The 24,393-nt window shown below is 42.1% G+C and overlaps 1 protein-coding gene across 1 annotated transcript in view; it reads left to right on the top strand.

Moving 5' to 3' along the window:
• Positions 1-24,393, top strand: part of FGF9 (fibroblast growth factor 9) — a 63,832-nt gene that overhangs the window by 2,692 nt on the left and 36,747 nt on the right. The window contains exon 2 of the mRNA XM_070409298.1: positions 19,449-19,552. Coding sequence (XP_070265399.1) covers positions 19,449-19,552 — 104 coding nt within the window. The remainder of the gene's footprint in view (positions 1-19,448; positions 19,553-24,393) is intronic.

Here is a 24,393-nt window from a genome sequence, read left to right as displayed (position 1 = left end):
GCCCTGCGTTGCTGTGGAGACTCCAGACTCATTTCTGGAGGCCACGGGCGGTGGCTTTACATCTATGGCCGCATTTGGGTAACCAGGTTTTTTGGCCCAAGTTGAACCCCTTCGTTTCTTTGTGTGTATGGTCTGCGGGGCTGACAGCCGCCGCCCCGCTGCGCCGTGGTTTTCGGTGTGGGAACCGCTGGAGGCGCGCGCCGCGGCGGGAGACTTGGTGCGGGGACTGAGGACCACCTGGATATCGGAACCTGACACCTCGTTCTGTCCCGGACCTTTCTTCCTCTATTGGAAGCTCACAGGCGGGGCTCCGAGGCGCCCGGGAGGTGGGTCGGGGCTCGGGCCCTGCAAGTCCGGAGCGCCGGGGAAGGATGGGGGGTGGGGGTGAGGCCAAAGGCCCGGTGGAACGATGACAAGCTATTGTTAACCGCTTCCCGGAGCCCAGCTTCTGGCCTGCGGTCCGCGGCCGGCTTTCCAACGCTGGGTGGGCTGGCTTCTCAGCGCGGAGAGCCTAGGGTGCCGTGGGGTGGGGCAGGGCAGGGCCGGCCCGGTGGCATTGTGTGAACTGGGCGAGCCTGGTCTTTGAGGGACCCTCGGAACCCCCGTGCGGCACTACTGGACCCGGCATAGAGAGATTATGGGATGTGCTAGTGGGGCTCCCCCACACCCCAAGCTTATTATTATTTTAGTGTACTCACTTTTAGGGTAGGACGTTTGCTACATGCAGTTGAGTCATTAGAAATCCAGTAATTGTCACTGGGAGAGTAGGATGCAAGGGAGGTAAGGTGGGGACTACGAGGGTGGCGAGGACCCCAGAGGCGCGTTGTGGCGTTAGCGGACAAGGACTGCTGGTACAGCGGCTGAATAAAGACCATAAAATAACAAAGTAGTCCTCGGCACTCCCCCTGCTTCCCCCATCCTGCAGGTGACATCTCTACTGTTTAGATTCGCTGGGCACTGTTGGCCTGGTTCGCAGGGATATTGTATGTGGGGGGGCGGGGTGTGGGGGGCGAGGGGCTGGGAGCTATATAATCAGCGAGAGCCGGCGGAGGGGGAAGGGTGTGCCTGGCACTCTCTGTGGTGTTGCTCTCCGGGTCTTGGATGGAGTTCAGTGGGTGGCTATGCGCAACGGGGGTGGGGAACAAGAGCTATATAAGTATTTCATCTGGGTGTAGTGAGAAAGGCTGTGGGGTTGACAGCAGTGCCGCGGTCTCCTGCCGCTACCGCTGCGGCAGGTCCCAATATTAGCAACCTCTGCAGCTTGGTGAGCTAGCCTCCTGCCTCCTACTCTCGCTGCGCAGCCGCGCCCAGAAGAGACCTGCGCGGGGTGGGCGGGGGCTGCGGTAGCGTGTCACACCAGGCACAGGGCTCTCACCTCTATGCTCCCTCTCTGGGGACGGCATTCTTTACCCTCAGTGTCTTCTCCCATTCTCTAGGAAAGAGCATTCAGTGGGGCAGGGATGGGCTGGTTTATACCTTGTTATATATAAAAGATGCATCTTCCACCTGGAATGAACCACCTGGAGGAAAGTGACCTCTCTTCCCCACCCGCAGGTGACTGCGGCTTTGGGGGAGCCTGGCGTTGACCCAGCAGGCAGTGGGGGCGGGGAGAGTTGCAGCGGTGACAGCTTAGGTGAGACCTTGAGAGGGCCCTGTGCTTTTTCCCTTTGGGGGCGGTGGTGCAGAGATAAGGAATTGGGAATTGTGGCTCTGGGGTACAGGCTAGGGGAGCCAGACGTTTCATTTCCTGTTTTTTTCCTCTCTTTAAAGCACTTACTAGGCAGAAAAAAGTGAACAGAATATCAATTGAGAAAATGGTCATGTAGAAGAATAAAAAAGTGAGTGTTGGGCCTGATCTTCTATTTTACTTGCACAGGGAAGAAAGCCTGAGCACTTGACCCTGGCCTTGGTGGACAGATGGCCTGCTTCTTTTGGCTGTGCCTTGTGGCCTGGTGTGGTGGCCTTGCAAGAACCCCAAATGACACCCTAACTGGGGCTGCACTTTAAAGGGGCCAGGAGTCAGGTGGAAGTTGTACTAAAGGGGAGAAACAGGGTAGGATGAGTTTTTTAAAAAAGAGGTTAAAGCAATCTCATTAAAAATACCTCACTAAGGGAAAGACTGCCTATTTAAGAAACTGTTTAGGACTGGTCCAGATTCTTGAAAAATTGGTGGAGTTATAACTGCCATTTAAATAGTCATTTCTTTTTAAAAAAATATATTCTTATTGATTTTAGAGAGGAAGGGAGAGGGAGAGGTAGAAACATCAATGATGAGAGAGAATCATTGATTGGCTGCCTCCTGCATGCTCCCTACTATGCCTGGAGTTTGCAACCCCAGGCATGTGCCCTGACAGGGGTATTGAATTGTGATCTCCTGGTTCATAGGTCAATGCTCAACCATTGAGCTGGGCTCAAGTAGTCATTTCTTAAGTAACTCTGAGATTTGCTCAAGTTGCTGCTGACTAGACTTTCTGAGATGCAGGCCCTGATATAAATGACTGGGTGGCCCTCATATGGGGTTGCTGGCTGAGCAGGGAACTCGCTGTAGTAGGGAGGTTAATCTGTTTTCAGAGCCTCATGTCATGCCTCTCTCCAAAGCCTGCATACATTCTTGTCCTCTGAAGAATGCAGCTCTGTTAAGTATTGGGGGCTTTTAGACTAGAGAGCTGTTTAACATAGGCCAGAGTAGAACAGCCTCTGTCCACCATAACACTTTCCAGGGTTGGCCTTGTTATGGCGTTGGAGGTGAGGCACAATATAGGGGGCTCTTGGGAGCTAGGCCACCTTTGTGTTAATTGTCCTTTTGAACAGAGCTCTGGGGCTGATCAGTTACCTTCTGAGTCTGGAGTGAGGATGAAGTTTTGGTGTGGTCTTTTTTTCTAAAGTAGTCCCTGGAACTGACCTTGCCTCTTGTGGACCAGGAGTGACCTCGGACAGCATAAGACCCTCTGGAACCCAGTGAGCTCATCCTCATTGGGAACTGTTGGTTGCTGTGAAAGGGAATGCCAAATGAAACTAGCCATGACCCTGTGTTTCCCATGTACCTCCATCAATATCCATTACTTGAGGATGTCTAGGGTGTGTCTGTTAAAGAAGAGAGATAGGCCACCATAGTGCACATATGATGGCAGTTTTTAAGTGCAATCTCACTCTTCCCTCCCTCCCTCCCTCCCTCCCTTTCTTCTTCTTTTCCTTGCTCTTTTTTTTCCTCCTCTCCCGTTGATCATTAAGCATTTAAATGTTCCTACACAGAAGCCTTCTCCTGGGCCTCCTTTGTGCTGAACATCTGTATAAACAAATAATGGAGAGTGGGCCTTACTCAAATGAGGACAGTTGGAAGCATGTGCTTGGCTCTGGCTCAGGCCAAAAGACAGGTGAGTTGACCTGGTTGAGGTTATAGAGTTCACTGGGGACAAGATGGTACTATAAATGGTAAGGATTTCAGTCTGACCTGGGTATATGTGTGTGTGTGTGTGTGTGTGTGTGTGTGTGTAGATCTGGTTGCCAGATTGCCAGGTCTTTCTGACTCAAATAGAAAGACCTGGGAGTGGCCCTGACCCAAACATCCGTTGGCTCTCAGATCACTGAGATGACCTCATGAAAAGCTGGGCCGTTCTTTTGAGGTCTTTACTTTTCAAGGAGTTGCAGAGATATGTATGATGTTTGAGGTAATGAAATCCTTTCCACCTGGGGTCACTAGATAGGTAGTTCCTTTTCACATGGTAAGCCCCTTGGAGGCTTGTCCCAGGTACTATTTCATTTAGCAAGCTCTTATCACTCCCCTTCCCAAAACTGTCTTTGGACACTGACTGTTCCCTAAATGGCTCCCTTTCACTGCATTCACCACATTGTTATCATATTCATTTGTTTATTCGTCCTTCCTCCCACTAGATGAGGAAGCCTTTGAGGTTATAGGGCCCAGGTTATATCTTATTCATCCTTATATACTCAGCAAATGGCCTGATGCTTGACTTACAATAGTCACTCACTAATACAGTGGGGCCTTGACTTACGAGTATCCCAACTAACGAGTTTTTCAAAATACAAGCGGTCTCTCGGCCGATTTTTTGCTTTGAGTTTCTAGCTAAAATTCGGGTTACGAGTCAGCTTCAGATACCCCACCACTAGTTGGCGCAACGAACGTCACAGTGAATGCCACAACATCAGCCCAGCATCACGTGTCTCACTCGTTCACTGTTGATTTGACATACGAGTAATTTGAGTTACGAGCTCCGTCACGGAACGCATTAAACTTGTAAGTCAAGGCCCCACTGTAGTTTGTCGATTGAATGAGTCAATACAATGAATTATAGCTATCTTGAAACAAGATAGATATCTTAAAACTTTCATTTCCAAGGTATGTAATAATAATAATTTCAGAACTTAAGTTATATAACAGAAGAAGCTATATGCTATGTTAAAATAAGTGGTTTGGGTAAATAGTCTACACACACAAGACATGCCTACCTTCCCAAGGTCTGTGTGAGAAGACAGTGCAGTCCTAGTGGCTCACCCATTTTCATTTCCTCTGCTACTCCTAGTCCTGCCCATGGGGTCTGTGGAGTCTGACCTAGGCAACATCTTCTAGTCGCTAGTCATGGAATAACTATATAAAAATGATACAGAAATCATGGATCCGCGAAAAAAAGGTGAAACTAATGGTAAGATGTGTGTAATAGATGAGGAGATAGGTTTTGGAGCCTGGTTGCTTGCAGCCAAGTTATTTAATACCCTGATAACTGTTCCCATTTATAAACTGGAGATTAAAATATTGTAATGAGCTTTGGCCAGGTGGTTCAGTTTATTGGAGCATTGTCCTATACACATTGCGGGTTTGATTTTTGGTCAGGGCACATACCTAGGTTATGGGTTCAATCTCAGGTCAGGGCACATACTGGAGGAAACCAATTGATGTTTCGCTCTCACGTTGATGTTTCTCATTCTCTCTTTTCATCTTCCCCTTCCTCTATCTCTAAAATCAATGAACATATACCCAGGTGAGAATTAAAAAAATTTTGAGGATTGAATGAGAGAAGGCCTCTCATTTGGCACAGACTAAATTTTCAAGTGTTCTAGCTACTAATTAGATTGTCATTGTTGTTATTCTTGATGTTCTGCATACCAGCCAGTCAGATGGTTTTGTGAGGTCACATACACTCTGTTCCTTTTTGGGCCTGATGGTCACCATTGGCCAATATTCATTATTAGTTTTCAGAGCTACCTCCTGTCTAGAGAAAGAAGAAAGGTCTATATATATATATATATATATATATATTCTCTTAGAAGACGTATTTTTTATTTTATTATATTATTTATTTATTTAATCTTTATTGTCGAAATTATTACATATGTCTCCCCCTTTCCCCCCCATTGACCTCTTCTAGCCTGCCCCTGTCCCCCACCCCAGACCTTCACCACCCTATTCTCTGTGTCCATGGGTTATGCATATATGCAAACAAGCTCATTGGCTGACCTCTTCCCACCAACTCACCCTCCCCTGCTTTCACTCTGAGGTTCGACATTGTATTCCATGCTTCTGTGTCTCTGGATCTATTTTTGTTCATCAGTTTATTTTGTACATTAGATTCCACATACTGGTAAGAGTGAGATCATGTGATACTTATCTCTCTGTAACTGGCTTATTTCTCTTAGCATAATACTCTAATACTCTCCAGGTCCATCCATGCTGTTGTGTGGTAAGAGTTCTTTCTTTTTTACAGCTGCGTAGTATTCTATTGTGTAAATCAGTGGTTCCCAAACTTATTTGGCCTACCGCCCCCTTTCCAGAAAAAATATTACTCAGTGCCCCCTGGAAATTAATTTTTTAAAAAATTTTAATAGCAATTAAACAGAAAGATATATGTATTAATGTTTCTACCTTTTTTGTAAAATATAGTAAAGAAAGGTGTAAATTAGAAACATTGAAGTTTGAAATTATGAAACTATTTATTGAACTCAGAATAGAAAGGTAATACAAAAAAAGTTAAAACAAATGCACCTGTGGCCATCACCGCCTTCCTGGATCGCTGCAGCCCCCACCAGGGGGCGGTAGCGCCCACTTTGGGAATCACTGGTGTAAATGTACCACACCTTTTTTATCCACTCATCTGCTGATGGGCACTGCTGTTTCTAAATCTTAGTTATTGTAAATTGTGCTGCTATGAACATAGGAGTACATATATCCTTTCTGATTGGTGTTTCTGGTTTCGTAGGGTATAGTCCTAGAAGTGGGATCACTGTGTCAATGGGAATTCCAATTTTAATTTTTTGAAGAAACTCCATACTATTTTCCACAGTGGCTGCACCAGTCTGCATTCCCACCAGCAACATATGAGGGGAACCTTTTCTCCACATCCTCGCCAACACTTGTCATTTGTTAATTTGTTGATGATATCCATTCTGACAGATGTGAGGTGGTATCTCATTGTCATTTTGATGTGCATCTCTTCTGATGATTAGTGACTTTGAGCATTTTTACATATGCTTCTTGGCCTTCTGTATGTCCACTTTGGAGAAGTGTCTGTTTAGAAGTGTCCTTTGCCCATTTTGTTAAATTGTATGAGTTCCCTATATATTTTGGAGATTACCTCCTTAATGGATGTATCATTGGCAAATATGTTCCACTATGCAGTGGGCTTTCTTGTTATTTTGTTGACAGTTTCTTTTGCTGTGCAGAAGCTTTTTATTTTGATGCAGTCCCATTTATTTATTTTCTCCTTAATTTCCATTGTCCTATGAGATGTATTGGTAAAGATATTGCTATGAGAGATGTCTAAAATTTTGCTGCCTATGGTTTCTTCTAAGATTTTTATGGTTTCAGGTCTTACATTTAAGTCTTTTATCCATTTTGAGTTTATTATTGTGTATGGTGTAAGTTGGTGGTCTAGTTTCATTTTTTTGCATGTACCACTGCAATTTTACAAACACCATTTATTGAAGAGACTGTCTTGACTCCATTGTATGCTCTTGCCTCCTTTGTCAAATATTAATTGAGCATGATGGCTTGAGTCAATTTCTGGATTCTCTGTTCTGTTCCATTCGTCTATATGTCTGTTCTTGTGCTGATACCAGGCAGTTTTGAGAACAGTGGCTTTGTATACAGCTTGATAACTGGTATTGTGATCCCTCCAACATCGTTCTTCTTTCTCAGGATTGCTGAGGGTATTTGGGGTCTTTTTTTATTCCATATGAATTATTGAAGAGTTTGTTCTAGGTCTGTGAAATACTAGTATACTGTTGGTATTTTAATAGGGTTGTGAGTATTTTTTTAGTGTTATGATTAAGCCTTTTCCTGTTGACATGGTTTACCTAATGGGTCAGACCTCCAAGGAGGCAAATGTTTCCTGTCTTTCACTTTATGATGGCAATTGCACATTAATGAATTTCTAACACTAATTTTAGGGTAACTGTGACCTATATTGTGCTGTGTTTTCAGGTAGCTAAGAAGAGATTCATGTATAGGTGACTTCTAATGGCAGTTAAATGCCACACTTTTAATTATTTTCAACCATAAGAGCTAGAAATAGTATAATGCAACAAACTGATTGCAATGAGGGTGAAATGAATCTCATGGAAATATTACCGTATTTATCTTTCTTTTTATTTTTATTAAATCTTTATTGTTCAGATTACATTTGTTCCTCCTTTTTCCCCCCCATAACTCCCCTCCTCCCAGTTCCCGCCCCACCCTCCGCCCTCACTCCCCACCCACTGTCCTCATCCATAGGTGCACGATTTTTGTCCAGTCTCTTCCCGCATCTCCCATTCCCCTTTTCCCCCCAAGAATAGTCAGTCCATTCCCTTTCTATGTCCCTGATTCATTATAATCACCAGTTCATTCTGTACGTCAGATTATTTATTCACTTGATTCTTAGATTGACTTGTTGATAGATGCATGTTTGTTGTTCACAATTTGTATCTTTACCTTTTTCTTCTTCCTCTTCTTAAAGGATACTGTTCAGCATTTCGTATAATACTGGTTTAGTGGTGATGAACTCCTTTAGCTTTTCCTTATCTGTGAAGCTCTTTATCTGACCTTCAATTCTGAATGATAGCTTTGCTGGATAAAGTAATCTTGGTTGTAGGTTCTTGGTATTCAGCACTTTGAATATTTCTTGCCATTCCCTTCTGGCCTGCAAAGTTTCTGTTGAGAAATCAGCTGACAGTCGTATGGGTATTCCCTTGTAGGTAATTGAGTCTCTTTCTCTTGCTGCTTTTAAGATTCTCACTTTATCTTTTGCTCTTGGCATTTTAATGATGATGTGTCTTGGTGTGGTCCTCTTTGGATTCCTTTTGTTTGGGGTTCTCTGCGCTTCTTGGACCTGTAAGTCCATTTCTTTCACCAGGTGGGGGAAGTTTTCTGCCATTATTTCTTCAAATAGGTTTTCAATATCTTGCTCTCTCTCATCTTCTGGCACCCCTATAATTCTGATATTGGTGCGCTTGAAGCTGTCCCAGAGGCTCCTTACACTATCTTCGTATTTTCGGATTCTTTTTTCATTTTGTTTTTCCGGTTGGGTGTTTTTTGCTTCTTCGCATTTCAAATCTTTGGCTTGATTCTTGCGCTCCTCTGGTCTGCTATTGGGTATAATATTCTTTATTTCAGTCCGTGTATGCTTAATTTCTAGTTGTTTCTTTATCATAGCATCGAGGGTCTCATTAGTTTTCGTGAGGCTCTCATCAAGTTTATTGCAAGCCCTCAAAATTGCGTTTTTTAGCTCTATATCCTCCATTTCTGTCATGTTTTTTTGTCTCCGCATTTTTTATGCTTTCTTGGTGCACCCCCTTGTGGTCTTTGTGCGCAGTCTTGTTCTAGTTAAGCCTTGATTGTTGTAGTTTATACTAGAGGGATTTGACCACCAGGCCGACTGGCTGTGAGAATCAGCTGTGTCTGCCCGGGAAAACTTCTGTCCTCTGGGGAGGTGCTAATCTAGCCCTTGCCTGAGGCGATCCGGTAAATGGCTCTGTGCAGGGCTTGGGCGGGGCTGGTCGCAGGGGATCAACAGGGCGGGCGGAGGGAGCAGTTATGGCTGCTCTCAGTCCTCTTCCCAGAGGCTCTGCTTCTCAGAACCCCAGCAACCGCTACAAACCTCGGAGAGAAAGCTGCCCTCACGTTCCAACTGATGCCAGACAATCCCGCTTCTCCCGTTTGAGTCTGAGTCCTAGAGACTTGCCCGGATCTGGAGCTCAGAGTCTGAGACTCCCTCCCGATTGAAAACGACAACCGCGCCCTCAGCCACCAGCCCGCTTTGCGCGCGCACCTCCGCACCTTTAAATTTTCCACACTGCGCCTCCTCTGAGCCTCGGTATGCTGTTGTCTTTCCTTCTAGTTGAAGAGTCTCTCCTCAGCCAGCTTTCCTGTGGTTCTGGGTGATGTCCGTTCCGTCTTTTAGTTGTATTTTTGAAGTGGTTGTTTGCGGCAGCAGTCTCCGATGTTTACCTATGCCGCCATCTTGGTCTCCCATTCCCGTATTTATCTTTCAAATGGCTTTGTGAGGTAGGAAAGACTATTAGGAAACTTTTTTAATTTTGGTTTTTCTTTCATTCCAGAGTCACAGAGTTTCAGATCTGAAATATAATTTGTAATTTTGCTTTCTATTTTTCTATACAGTATTTCATATTCCATAAATAAATAGTTTGCAGGTCCAAATAGATATTCTGTGAATTGTAAACACAAGATATTAGTTGTATTTTGTACTTAAAAAAACAATTAGGAATGCCCCTTTATAAGAAATATCTCTTGTCTTTCACATTGCCTTGGAATCCTATGCTTTATTATATGTATGTAGTACATGTATTTTTTCTTTCTTTATTGATTAAGCTATTACATATGTGTCCTAACTGCCCCCCCCCCACGCCAGCTCATGTTCTCATCCCCCTGGTGTCTGTGTCCATTGGTTATGCTTACATACATGCATAAAAGTCCTTTGGTTGATCTCTCCTCCTTACATCCACCCTCCCCTACCTTCCCTGTGAGGTTTGAGCATATAAGCAATGCTTCTCTGTCTCTGGATCTATTTTTGTTCATCACTTTATGTTGTTCATTATATTCCACAAATGAATGAGATCATGTGATATTTATCTTTCTCTGACTGGCTTATTTCACTTAGCATAATATTCTCCAGGTCCATCCATGCTGTTGCGAATGGTAGGAGTTCCTTCCTTTTTGCAGCAGCATATTATTCCATTGTGTAGATGTATCAGTTTTTTAAAAAAATACATATTTTATTGATTTTTTTACAGAGAGGACGGGAGAGGGATAGAGAGTCAGAAACATTGATGAGAGAGAAACATCGATCAGCTGCCTCTTGCACACCCCCCACTGGGGATGTGCCCACAATCAAGGCACATGCCTCTGACTGGAACCGAACCTTGACCCTTCAGTCCGCAGGCCAGTGCTCTATCCACTGAGCCAAACCGAATAGGGCAATGTACCAGTTTTTTAATCCACTCATTTGCTTATGCGCAGTTAGGCTGTTTCCAAATCTTAGCTATTGCAAATTGTGCTGCTATGAACATAGGGGTACATATATCCTTTCTGATTGGTATTTCTAGTTTCTTGGGATATGTTCCTAGAAGTGGGATCACTGGGTCAAATGGGAGTTCCATTTTTAGTTTTTTGAGGAAACTTCATACTGTTCTTCAGTTTTCATTCCCACCAGCAGTGCACAAGGCTTCTTTTTTTCGCTCATCCTCACCAGCACTTGTCATTTGTTGATTTGTTGATGATAGCCATTCTGATAGGTGTGAGATGGTACCTCATTGTTGTTTTGATTTGCATCTCTTGGATGATTAGTGACTTTGAGCATGTTTTCATGTCTCTTGGCCTTCCTTATGTCCTCTTTCGAAAAGTATCTATTTAGGTCCTTTGCCCATTTTTTGATTGGGTTGTTTATCTTCCTTTTGTTAAGTTGTATGAGTTTCCTGTAAATGTTGGAGATTAAAGCTTTAATTGGAGATAACATTGGCAAATATGTTCTCCCATGCAGTGGGCTTTCTTGTTGTTTTGTTGATTATTTCTTTTGCTGTGCAGAATCTTTTTATTTTGATGTAGTCCCATTTGTTTATTTTCTCTTTAGTTTCCATTGCCTTAGGAGCTGTATTGGTGAAGATACTGCTTCGGCATATGTCTGAGATTTTGCTGCCTGTGGATTCCTCTAAGATTTTTATTGTTTCCCATCTTACGTTTAAGTCCTTTATTTATTTTGAGTTTATCTTTGTGTATGGTGTAAGTTGGTGGTCAAGTTTCATTTTTCTTGCATGTACCACTGCAATTTTCCCAACACCATTTATTGAAGAGACTATCCTGACTACATTGTATGCTCATCCCACCTTTGTCAAATATTAATTGAGTATAGTGATTTGGGTCGATTTCTGGGTTTTCTATTCTATTCCATTGATCTATATGTCTGTTCTTATGCCAGTACCAGGCAGTTTAGTGAACAGTGACTTTGTAATACAGCTTGATATCTGGTATTGAGAGTCCTCCTACTTTGTTCTTCTTTCTCAGGATCGCAGCAGCTATTCAGGGTCTTTTTATATTCCAGATGAATTTTTGGAGAGTTCTTTCTATATCTGTGAAATATGCTGTTGGTATTTTAATGGGGAGTGCATTGAATCTACAGATTGTTTGGGTAGTATGGACATTTTAATGGTGTTGATTCTACTAATCCATGAATGTGGTATGTTCTTCCATGTGTTTATGTCTTCCTCTATCTCTTTTTTCCATGTCCTGTACTTTTCTGAGTACAGGTCTTTTACCTCCTTAGTTAAGTTTATTCCTAGGTATATTAATTTTTGTTGTTGCAATGGTAAATGGGATTGTTTTTTTAATCTCTCTGTGAGTTCATTATTGGTGTATAAAAATGCCAAAGATTTCTTGGCATTAATTTTGTATCCTGCTACATTGCTGAATTCATTTATTAAGTCTAATAGTTTTTTGATGTAGTCTTTGGGGTTTTCTATGTACAATATCGTGTCATCTACGAATAATGACAGTCTTACTTCTTCTTTTCCAGTTGGAAACCTTTTATTTTGTCTTCTTGTCTAATTGCTATGGCTAATAATTTCCAGTACTATGTCAAACAGGAGTGGTGAAAGTAGGCATCCCTGTGTCGTTCCTTGTTCTCAGGGGAAATGGTTTTAGTTTTTGCCCATTTGAGTATGTGTTGGCTGTAGGTTTGTCATATAAGGCTTTTATTACGTTGAGGTATGATCCCTCTATTCCCACTTTGCTGAGGGGTTTATCAAGAAAGGGTGTTGATTTTGTCAAATGCTTTTTCTGCATCAATTGATATGTCTATGTGATTTTTATCTCTCTATTTGTTTATGTGATGTATCACATTTATTGATTTGCGGATATTGTACCATCCTTGCATCCCCGGGATAAATCCTACTTGGTCATGGTGTATGATCTTTCTGATGTAATGCTGGATCCTGTATGCTAGAATTTTGTTGTTGATTTTGGTATGGATGTTCCTTAGGGATATTGGCCTGTAATTCTCTTTCATTGTGTTGTCTTTATCTTGTTTTGGTATTAGGGTAATGCTGGCTTCATAGAATGAGTTTGGAAGTTTTGCTTCCTCTTGAATTTTTTGGAATAGTTTGAGGAGGATAGGTTTTAGTTCTTCTTTGAATGTTTGGTAAAACTCCCATGTGAAGCCGTCTGGCCCCAGGCTTTTGTTTGCTGGAAGCTTTTTGATGACTGCTTCAATTTCCTCCATAGTTATTGGCCTTTTGAGATTTTTATATTCTTCCTGATCGAGTTTTGGAAAGTTGTATTTTTCTAGGAATATGTCCATTTCCTATAGGTTCTCTAGTTTGTTGGAATAGTTGTTCATAGTATTTTTTTACAATCCTTTGTATTTCTGTGGGGTCTGTTGTTATTTTGCCTCTTTCATTTCTGATTTTTTTATTTGGGTCCTCTCTTTCTGTTTTTTGGTGAGCCTGACTAGAGATTCATCAATCTTGTTTATCCTTTCAAAGAACCAGCTCTTGGTTTCATTGATCTTTTGTATTGTCTTTTTGGTCTCTATATCATTTATTTCCACTCTTAACATTATTATTTCCTTCCTTCTGCTCATTCTGGTGTTTCCTTGTTGCTCTCTTTCTAATTCTTTAAGTTGTAGATTTAGATGATTTATTAACATTTTTTTTCTTATTTTTTGAGGTAGGCTTGTAGAGCTATAAACTTCCCTCTCAGGACTGCTTTCATGTGTTCCATAGATTTTGGATTGTTGTGTTTTCATTGTCATTCATTTGAAGGATGTTTTTAATTTCTTCTTTGATCTCTTTGGTAACCCAATCTTTGTTTAATAGCATGCTATTCAGCTTCCAAGTGTTTGAATTTTTTTTTATTGTTTTTATTGTAGTTTATTTTTAATATTATGACATTGTGGTCTGAGAAGATGCTTGATATGATGTCAATCTTTTTGAATTTGGAGAGACTTTGCCTGTGATCCAGTATGTGGTCTATCTTTGAAAATGTCCCATGTGCACTTGAGAAGAATGTATATTCCATGGCTTTGGGATAAATGTTCTGAAGATGTCAATTAAGTCCATCTGATCTAGTGAGTCAGTTAGGATTGCTGTTTCTTTGCTGATTTTTTGTCTAGAGGATTTATCCAATGATGTCAGTGGTGTGTTTAAGTCCCTTACTATGATTGTATTATTGTCGATCTCTCCCTTGATATCTTCCAGGAGTTTTTTTTTTTTTTAATGCATTTGGATCCTCCTGCATTGGGTGCATATATGTTTACCAGGGTTATATCCACTTGTTTTATCAATCCCTTTAGTATGATGAAGTGGCCTCCCTTATCTCTCGTTATGGCCTACACTTTGAGGTCTATTTGGTCAGATATTTATAAGTATTGCTACCCCAGATTTCTTTTTCATTTCCATTTGCCTGGAAGATATTTTTCTATCCCTTCACTTTCAGTCTGTGTGAGTCCCTTGTTCTAAGGTGGGTCTCTTGTAGACAGCACGTATACTATGGGTCATGTTTTCTTATCCTTTCAGCCACTCGATGTCTTTGATTGTAGCATTTTTTCCATTTATGCTTAAAGTTTTTGATAGGTACTTGTTTGTAGCCATTTTTATATTTTATGCCTGTGTTTCTTCTTCCCTTTTTATTTCTTCTTTTTACACTAGTCCCTTTAGCATTTCTTGCATTGCTGACTTGGTGGTGATAAACTCCTTTAACCTTGTTTTGTTTCCCTTTCTTCTAATTTGCTAATTCGGTCCTCCGCTTCTCCTAGTTTACTGTTGAAACTTTCTATAGTGTTTTTTATTGCAGCGATATCACTCTTTATTTCTTCTTGATTCTTACATAAGTTGTTAATTTTTTTCATCCATCCAGTTTATGAACTGTATGATCCTTATTCTGAATTCTTTTTCTGACATATTGCATGCCTCCTTTTCACTTAGCTGCTTTTCTGGTGAATCCTCCTCTTCTTTCCATTGGGGGTTTGTTTGTCTCCTCAATTTTGCTCTCACCAAAGGATCTATTTGTTGAGTTGTGCGGGGGCTGCTCCTTGGGTGGCAGCAGCTCCTCAGGCCGTGGCTGTTCCTCGGGCGGTCGTGGCAGTGGCCACTCCTCCGTTGGTGGTGGCTCCTCTGTTGGGTGCTGCTCACATGGCTACTCGCAGCAATGGTGGCTCCTCTGGCTGTTGGGGGTGGCCTGCAAACGAGGATGCTGCTCCTTGGATGGGGGTTGGCTTTGTGAGGCTGCTGTTCCTTGGACGGGGGCGGGCAACTCGTGCAGCTGCTGCTCCTCAGATTGGGGTGGGGTGCTCATGTGACTGCTGGTCCTCGAACAGGGCAGGCTGTGCGTGTCTGCTGCTCCTCGGACGGGGGCGGGCTCCACGTGGCTGCTGATTCTCTGACTGGGTCGGGTTGTGTGCAGGTGCTGCTCCTCAGATGGCAGTGGGCTGCTTGCGGGGCTGCTCCTTCTCGGGTGGGCGCCGGCTGCTTGCGCTGCTGCTGGTCCTCAGATGGGGGTGGGCTTCTCACGGGGCTGCTGCTCCTCAGACAGTGGCGGGCTGCACGCGTGGCTGCTGCTCCTCGGACGGGGGTGGGATACTCACTAGGCTGCTGCTCCTTGGATGAGGGCAGGCCATGTAAGACTGCCGCTCCTCTGATTGGGGCACACTGCTTGAGGGGCTGCTGCTTCTCTGATGGGGGCAGGCTTCGTGCGGGGCTGCTTCTTGGATGGGGGTGGTCTGCTCTCACTGCTGCTGCTCTTGTGGTCATGGTGCCCTAGGCTAAAGCTTTGGGCTGGCCATAGGGGAGCATGCTTTGGAACTCACAGGAGCCCATGGCTGGTGTGGCTGGAGTCTCAGTGACCGTGGGACCTCAGCTGAGGTAGCTGGTCCCTGGCAGAGGTGGCTTTCGAGTCCTGGGTGGTGTCTCAGGGTACCCTGGGTAGAGGTGAGGCTGGCCTCCCAGTCACAGCAGCTCTCCCCTTTAGGAAGGCGCAGCCTCTGCAGTAGAGCCAGCCGCCCCGGAACTGTTCGCAATGGTAGCAGAGGCTGCCTGGCTAGGCGAGCCCGGTCTGCCTGCCCACGTAGGTCCTGCGGGATCTAACAGTCCCTCACTCACATGCACACACACAGGCCCCACACGTCCACACACTCCTGTTTCTCTTCCTCACTCACTCATGCTCTCTCCCTCACTGTCGCCATCTTCCTGCCTCTGTATTTGGGTCTGGAGTGTTTCTGACCCGTTTGTGGATGGAGTCTCCTCTCCGGGTGTCTGGTTATGTGGCTTGCTCTCTACCATATTGACCAAACAGTAAAAAATGCAACTCGACAAGACACTACACAAAGGGAACAAAAGAAGAATGTACTCACAACACTGATTACCCCAATATAGGTGACCACCAGAGAAAAGAGAATTAGAGGAGAGAAAAGAGAGCACAAATGATATCAAGGAGAGAAAAAATGGTAAGAGAGAAAAGAAAAAAAAGAGAAAGGAAGAAAGAGGGAAAAAATCTATAATAATAAAAGTGTAATATGCTAATAAGACCGGACAGCTGAATGACTTTCCGGACATCATTCCGGACATCCTTTTGGATGAAGCCGTGGCAGCAGGGGCCAGAGGCTGAGGCGGTTAGGGGCGATCAGGCAGGCAGGTGAGTGGTTAGGAGTGATAAGGCAGGCAGGCGAGCAGTTAGGAGCTAGTGGTCCCAGATTGCGAGAGGGATGTATGACTGCCGGTTTAGACAGTTGGAATTCTAAACTGACAGTTGGAACCCCCCAAGGGTTCCCAGATTGTGAGAGGGTGCAGTCCAGGCTGAGGGAACCTCATCCCCCCTTGCACGAATTTTGTGCACCGGGCCTATAGAGTGTGTGTGTGTGTGTGTGTGTGTGTGTGTGTGTGTGTATTGGAGAAAACACCACAGAACAAAGAGATGAACAAAAAAATGCAAATATCAAACACCTAGAAAAGAGGGTGGGGGCAGAATCTGTAGAGGCTGAGCTTATATATAGAAAGTAAGGTTAAGGAATTGGATGAATAGGGGGAGGACCTCAGTTCAGTATAGAGGAAGTAGGAAGAGGATGAGTGGATAAGAAGAAAGAGAAAGAAGAAAAAAAAACCAAAAGAATTCATTAAAAATAGGATAAAATGAAGAAAATGAAAATAAAAAAATAGGAAAATAGAATAGGATGATGAAAAAATAATGCAAGAAGAAATCAAAATAAAGAAACAAAAAAGGAAATACAGAAAATAGAGAAAGATAACAAAATAATAAAATAAAATAAAATACTAGTAAAAATGAAAAAGTGAGTGTTGTTCCTTTCCGCTGAGTTTTAATGTCCCATGGGGGCTGGTTTAAGATCTCACTCTTCTGTACTGTCTGCCACTTCTCAGTTTCCTGTTAGATTGTTGAAGTTCTAAGCGGTCCACTGCTCCTCTGTTTGTGTCTAACTCCACAGCCTTGACTGCCAGCAGGCGGGATTAATCAGCCCACTTTGCCTGTCTGTCTGCTTTTAATCTTAATCTCTCAAGCGGCTGTTTCTGACAGGGCTATAGTTGGGGAGGTTGTCGTATGGCTTTCCAGGACTGAATGGCCTCTCTTCAGGCCAGTCCCTGAGGGCTCTCAGGTACTATTCAGATTTTTTTTTTTTTTGGTATCCTTTGTAGCACTCAGGGTGTAGTCTGGTTGTGGCTGTATTGGGGGCCTGGAGACTGCAGGCAGGGGCTATCTCTTCAGGAGAAAATGGCTACCTAGGTCCAGCTTGTCAGGTATGTCTCAGTACCAGACTCCCGGCCACCTATCCCCAAGCTGCTCCCCTCCCTAGACTCCACAAGTCCGAACCTCAGCCACAGGTGAGTGTTTGTATTTGAAAGGTCCTATGAACTGGGTTTAGCGAATAAAAGCAAAGACCAGAAGGGAAAGAGCTGCGCCACTGTGAGCACCTCCCCCCACCCCAGCACAGCTCGGCTTGGGCAGTTGTTCCGGCTGCCGCCTCTGGGCTCAGCCTCTCGTGGCTGTGGGCTTAGATTTAGAATCCCCTGTCGCCAGCAGCCCTGTGGACTTCCTTTCCACAGTTAGATGTTACGCCTGTCCTAAGGGACACGGCCTTGGTGCCATGCAGCTTCCTTCTGACCCTCTGGGCTTGGAGGTCTCGTAATTCTTTCCAGCCCAGATCCCTGATTTTACTGTTCTCCAGGTGTCCTCTGCCCTTCTCGGCTGCGAATTGTCTCACCAGCTGTGTCTACTTTGCCAATTCGGGGTGGATGTTATTCGATTTAGTTGCTCCTTATATCTGCTCTGGGACAAGGCTTGGGACACGTCTGCCTATTTCACCGCCATTTTGTCTCCTCCATGTGTTTTGTTTTAAAATTAAATTTATTGGGGTGACGTTGATTAATAACTTTCTATAACTTTTAGCTGTACAATTTATAATAACATCATCCATATACTCCACTGTGTACTCCTCACCCAAAGTCTTGTCTCCCTTCATCACCATGTATTTGTCATGTCTTCTTTGTGTTTTTTTTAAATATATTTTTATTGATTTCAGAGAGGAGGTGAGAGGGTGAAAGAGATAGAAACATTAATGATGAGAGAGAATCATTGATTGGCTGCCTCCTGCATGCCCCACACTGGGGACTGATCCTGCAAACCAGACATGACCTCCTGGTTCATAGGTCAATGCTCAACCACTGAGCCACATCACCAGGCTGTCATGTCATCTTTTCACTGTAGCACAGTCTGTTTTGTGAGAGTTGAAAATTAATTATTTAAAAATCCATATAATTTCTTTTTTGTCAGTCACATAACTATAGGCCAATGTTATTCTAAGATGTAAGTAAATTTTTCAATAGTTGAAGATTTTTTAGAAAACCCAATATTTGGTATACATTAATGCAAGGCTTTTACAAAGTCTAGCACTTTATCATGAAACTAGAGGCGTGATGCACAAAATTCATGCAAGGGGCTTGGCCCTCGCAGCTGCGGCGGCTTGCCTCAGCCCTTGCAGCCCTGGCTTCGACCAGAAGGTCGTTTGGCTTTCCGGTTTAATTAGCACATTACAATTTTATTATTATAGATTGAGTAAATTGTTAAGCATGAGTAATATTAGCATTGTCCCAAATATCCTGTTGGGTAATCATATTAAAACAACAATATAGTTAGAGACATTGAAGCTGTTGTTGTATAGCCATAAAATCCTGGGTTTATGCCCAGCATAGGTGTTGTTATTCTTAGTGAGGTAAGAAAGCAGAAAGAAGGAACTAAAAGATAATTATGTTGATTTGTTTTTGGGATATAATATTCCATGACTATTTAAAATCAAGAGTATTTTTGGAATCTGCATTTTTTTCAGAATATTGTGTTATCTTAATTGCTTAAGTATCCCTATGAGGCTTAGATAACTATAGCAATAATAGATACTTTGTTTAAGCAGAAATATTTGGGATATGAGTAGGCTATTTTAGTGTTTCAGATGTAGCTCTACATACAGTAGAGAGCTGGATAGCTTTCTGTATAAACCAATCAATTTAGCACCTCATACTCTTATTTTGAGGGACATAAGACCATTCTCTGAATATAATTTTTTTTTATCTATGCCCATACACAAATGTTTAATTTCACATTTGTCATCTGGGAGGAAAACTGGGTGTTTTTCTCTCCAATTAAATTATTTTAGGTTAATTAGAATATGTATACTAGTTTATGTCCCATCACTTCTCAGCATATCTATGTACATACTAGCTTTTTATTTTTAAAATGTTATGTGTCACGTTGATAAGTATTTTTGTATCATTATTATAAAAATCAATTCTCTTCAGCAGTGGTTCTAAAAGACACTTCCTTAATGACTGTGAGATTATCCCAGTTGGGAGCTAACCTCAGTCCTCTTTGAAACTTCTAGTGATGCTGAGGCTCAGGGCAGTGCTCTGTGCTCTGACCTGCCCTTCACCTTCTGCCTATTGTCTTGTAGGCATTCTGGAATTTATCAGTATAGCCGTGGGCCTTGTCAGCATTCGAGGCGTGGACAGTGGACTCTACCTCGGCATGAATGAGAAGGGGGAGCTGTACGGATCAGTAAGTACTGAGAAGACTTCACAGCCTTTCTGTCTCACACTGGCTTGAATGCACTTTTTCTGGGTTATAGTAGCCTCGATAAAACCGAGTCTGTTGGGAAGGAGAGTGTGAGCTCTTACACTTTTTTGAGGCAAATCATTTTGTTTTTATTAATAGATATCATCCCTGGATCTTCAATAGACCAAAGTTTCTAAGAAAATATTTTATCATATGCCAAACCATTTTCATGTCAAATACATAAAATTTACATGTGAAAAATCTCATCTTCTTGTATTGAATGGGAGTTATTTTCTAAATGAATTGAAATTATTTTCTCCCAAGCTTTGCTAAGCATTGTAATTAAAACTAAAAATAGATCATGCAGGATATATAAGCCCTTTTTCTGAGCTACATGAGATCTTCATTATGGAGTCAGAAGGGAGATGGAAATTATTGTCAGATATTCTTGTATGTGAGTAAGAATATAAATATAATAATTTGCAAGTATTGAATTTTGGTTTTTTTTATTCCTCATTTCTTATCTTCATTGGCTGTGAGCTGCTTGGGGGAGGCAGGGAAGTATTTATGGTACCTGCCATTATTGGTGGTCACATGGGAATTTAATCCATTCTCTGCCATATGAGAACCTGGATTAGAATTTACAAAAAGTTGAAAACTAACAGCTGAGGATGGAGAGGTTCTGGAGTCCCCTGTAACAGGAATGAAGGGCATATATGTAGAATCAGGAGATATTTTCTATAGATTGCTTCTTTCCTAGCCACATACTAGTAAATGTGTTTGTGTATATGTGTACTAGGGTTGGAAATAGTATCCAATTTTCACTCTAAAACTTCAGATGACAATAAGTTATGGATTATGTAATTTGAATATAGCATACACCATTTTTAGTGACACTTGTGTGTTTTACCTGCCTTTGTAAAATTTGAATCAGGATTGGTTGATTTTGTTAGATAGTTAAGTCTTTTTAAAAAAAGTGCTTCCTTGAGAGAATAGATTTTTTTGAAATGGTTTTATTTTAATTAATTAATTTATTTTTCATGCCCTTGACCGGAATTGAACCTGGAACCCTTCAGGCCACAGGCTGACACTGAGCCAAACCAGCTAGGGCTAAAATGTTTTTAAGCATAGGATTGAGATTAGCTTTTTAAACACAGCTATTGGTTTTGATAAAGTTATTTATTTCCAAAATTATTTTTGTTAATACTTTCAGTATGAAGACATAAGATGTAAGGAAATTTTTCAATTTTTAACTATATAGTGACATTCTCCTTTTTGTCCCTCCCTCAATTTTTTTTTCACCTTTAGGCATATAATGTGAATTTAAGTTGGTCACAGTTCAACTCCATATAATACTTTTTGTGTGAGACTATGGTTTATCACAACGATCTCCAAACTTTTCAAATCATGTACCACCACCAAAAATGTTTTTGAGTATGGATTTCAATAATGCATATTAAATTATTTCAAAACTAGAGGCCTGATACACTAAATTCGTGTAAGGGTCTCGGCCCTCACAGCCGCGGCGGCTGCTCCCGCTTCGTCCAGAAGGTCATCCGGAAGGTGGTGGCTCTCCGGTCTAATTAGCATATTACGCTTTTATTATTATAGGTTGTATTTATAAGATATAGTTCATAAGTATTAGTTTATAAAACATGAATTAAGGTAAACATTTTTTAAGGATGCAGTGACTGAGTCAACACAAATAGAGGCTGGGCTATTTGTCCCCTGCTCTGGGGACCACCTTGCATACCCCATCACAGCCCCTGCCCCTTAGAGAGATGACTCATCTTTTAGATGAAATGGCTGTGTGACAGCCCCTGCAGTTTGCTGTTTGACAAGGAGCAGATGGAACTTCGTGTTCAGCACAGGAGCCTCCCATTTGTTGTCTGGGCTCAGCCTTGTCTCTCCTTCTGGATTCTTTGGATGGCCTCCTCTCCTGTCATTCAGCTGCCCTCCTGCCTGTGTGGCTCCCTCTGTAGCACAGACTGGGGACAGAGTGAGGGCTCCAGCCTCAGTGAACACCGGTGACAGGAGTATGTGAAAAGGTGGCCAGAGGCAGGAAGTTGGAGAATCCCATTGTAGTAAGTTTTCTGTGACTTCCAACTGCTTTGTTTAGAGCGAGCCCCTGAGCAGGGCTAAGAGTGGACTTCTCACCTCCACTACCCCACAGCCATAGGACTAGTTGACAATCCTTATCACAGCAAAGGGGACAATCCCAGAAAAGCTAAAAAAAAGCTCTTCTTCCTTCTGTGTTTGAGAAATGCATACCTTCTCATGTGTGTCTCCAGGCTTGGAGGAAAAGTGTGAAAAGGAACACATTTCCATACAGTGTTTCCTTTGTGGAAAAGTATCTTAAATGGCTTCTGTGCATCCTGCCTCTCTCATCTCCAATTCATTCTCCACAGGAATGGGATAATTACCTCCAAAACCCAGAAATGAATGTCCTTCTCAGCTCAGACCAATGCTCGCTTTTAAATGCCAGTGCCTGCATTCTTTAGCAATGCCATCAATATTATCACAAATATTGTGCCAGTCCCATCTCTTGCCCTCTTTCCCCATGTATTTTGAGTTGTCCACTTACTGTTCTATTTGTATGTGTGGTTAAGTTAACTGCTTTCTCTGGCATGTCTTTATCTTCTCTGCTCTATCTGATGAAGCAGCATTCTTTCTTTAAGATTCAATGAAAATATTGCCTCTTCTACAAAACCTTCACTACACCTCTAACTTGAACCCCAGTTATTCTGGTTAGCAGTTCTGGTGTTTTCCTTTGGGTCCCTGTACCACTGTTTATATTTCCATGGTCACTCAAGTACGATATGATATCCAGTGAAGTTAATTGTATTTCTGTATTCACTAATGTTGCCTAACATAGCCATGGCCCTTGTACATGATAGGTGCTCAATATATGAATATTGGATTGAAATGAATGAACCATTGTGATTCTTTTTATGCTTCATTAAACATACAGGTGTGGACCTCATTGTATGGCTAGTGTGTACTTAGGACTCTGCTGGAAGGAAGAATTGCTATGTTCCATTGCCATGCTGGATCAGAAGGTGATAATGTGTCCAGCCCCAGGGGGATATGGCTGAGCCTAGAGACAAAAAAAGTGTAGTGATGGGAGCATGGGAACAGAATGGGCTCTCATTCTGTCTCTGCCACTAGCAAGATGCTGGTGTTCACTCTGATGTATAAAACAAAAAGCATGACTTAGCTGTCTGGAATGTCTCTTCCTACTCTGCATCTCAAGAATTTATGGTTTGGCTTTTTCAGGTTCACTCATGAGTCTTGTCTGTCTGACCTGTGATGTTCTCTGTGCACATGAAATGTTTGTGCAGTGAGCTCTTTTCCCTCCTACACATAGAGCTGGGAGGAAAACTCCCTGGGCAGCCAGGTTGCTTTTTCTGTGGTCTGTATCTGATGCAGGTAAAGGGTAGAGAGAGGGTGATAGCAATGCTTTTCTATGGCCCAGGACCACATTGTCCATTGGCCTTGTGGTCATCACACTTGGGAATGAGGAGTGACCCAAATATCTCATTTCATTGTGATAAGATTCAGAGAAGGAAAGGAAAGAAATGGGCGATGATTCTACATTAAACCAAAAATTGTAGCTTAAGGAATTTTCACCTTTGCGAAGTTGTGTAAAGCTTAGTAAATTAAAGTGGAATTTTTATTTCTAAATATCGAGGAAAACTTGAAAAGATTGATCTCATTATTAAAGAAGGTAAAGAGGAGATTTGGAGAAATAACAGACACTTGTATAAAGTAAATGAATGTGTAAATGTAGCAGAAATTAATTTAAAATGTATTTTGAAAGTTGGATTGTTTCTCTTTTTATCTATGTAGTTCTTTTGTTTTCAAGTTTATAGGAATGGATTTAAAAGGTCAGAAGTGAATGGGGTGATATTGCTTCAGAATAATGTACATCTAGGATTCTGGTTTCCTGTTAGAATGTGGAAGTAGGAAAAAGTATATTGCTGTGTATCATGGTGTGTGGTTTGAGGAAACTTGAATAATTCTAGTTCTGGGGTGGAATTAGATTGTATCATATGTTAATCATTCATTCATTCATTTGCTAATTTATTCACAAACATTTATACCTATTATGTTCTAAGTGCATAACACTGCAACAAATATCTTAAAACCTGGTAGGATTATTAGTAGTTCAGTGCAATGTGAAATGCACTATATTAGAGAAATGCAGGTGTCTTGGGTGCCCAGAAGAGTATTTGGGGAAATTGGGTGGTTACATTTAAACTGGATCTTGAGGGACGTATAGGAGTCTCAGAAAAGGAATGACAGACAATTTAGGGCACATAAGTCTTAAATTTAAAGATTAGGATATCCTGCCTTGGTGAAGTTTAGAGAGGGTGTTAGATTTCTCTCTCTCTCTCTCTCTCTCTCCTCTCTCTCTCTCTCTCTCTCTCTCTCTCTCTCTCTCTCTCTCTCACACACACACACACACACACACTTGGCCAGAAGATTAAAGAATTAGAGTATGTTTACATTTGCCACTTTGGTTGTTATCAAAGAGACTATAAGTAAGGCTCAAATAGTTATTTTTAGGATCTTACTCCAAATTATCTGAGTGTTATCAAGATACTTGACTGTGATAAATATCTAATTAAAAAAGAACTCTAGGAAAAATTAATTTCCTTAAAAAAGCTGGCATTTAATGAAAGATATTTGATGTTTTCATTAAAAAATGGTAGCACAATTACTAAAATTGTGATGATATAGAAAGTACAGCATGGACTCTGCAAAAGTGATATACAAGGACAACACACAGATTCCTGGTTTGTATCCCTTTTATAGCACTTGCTTCATTCTGTCCAGAATTT

The sequence above is a fragment of the Myotis yumanensis genome, unplaced genomic scaffold (genome assembly GCF_028538775.1).
Source record: "Myotis yumanensis isolate MYYU_CA2020_CCGP unplaced genomic scaffold, mMyoYum1.0.hap1 SCAF_3, whole genome shotgun sequence".
In the NCBI taxonomy this organism is placed as follows: domain Eukaryota; kingdom Metazoa; phylum Chordata; class Mammalia; order Chiroptera; family Vespertilionidae; genus Myotis; species Myotis yumanensis.
The sequence above is the reverse complement of the archived record's forward strand: the minus strand, read 5'-3'. Positions and strand labels throughout refer to the sequence as shown.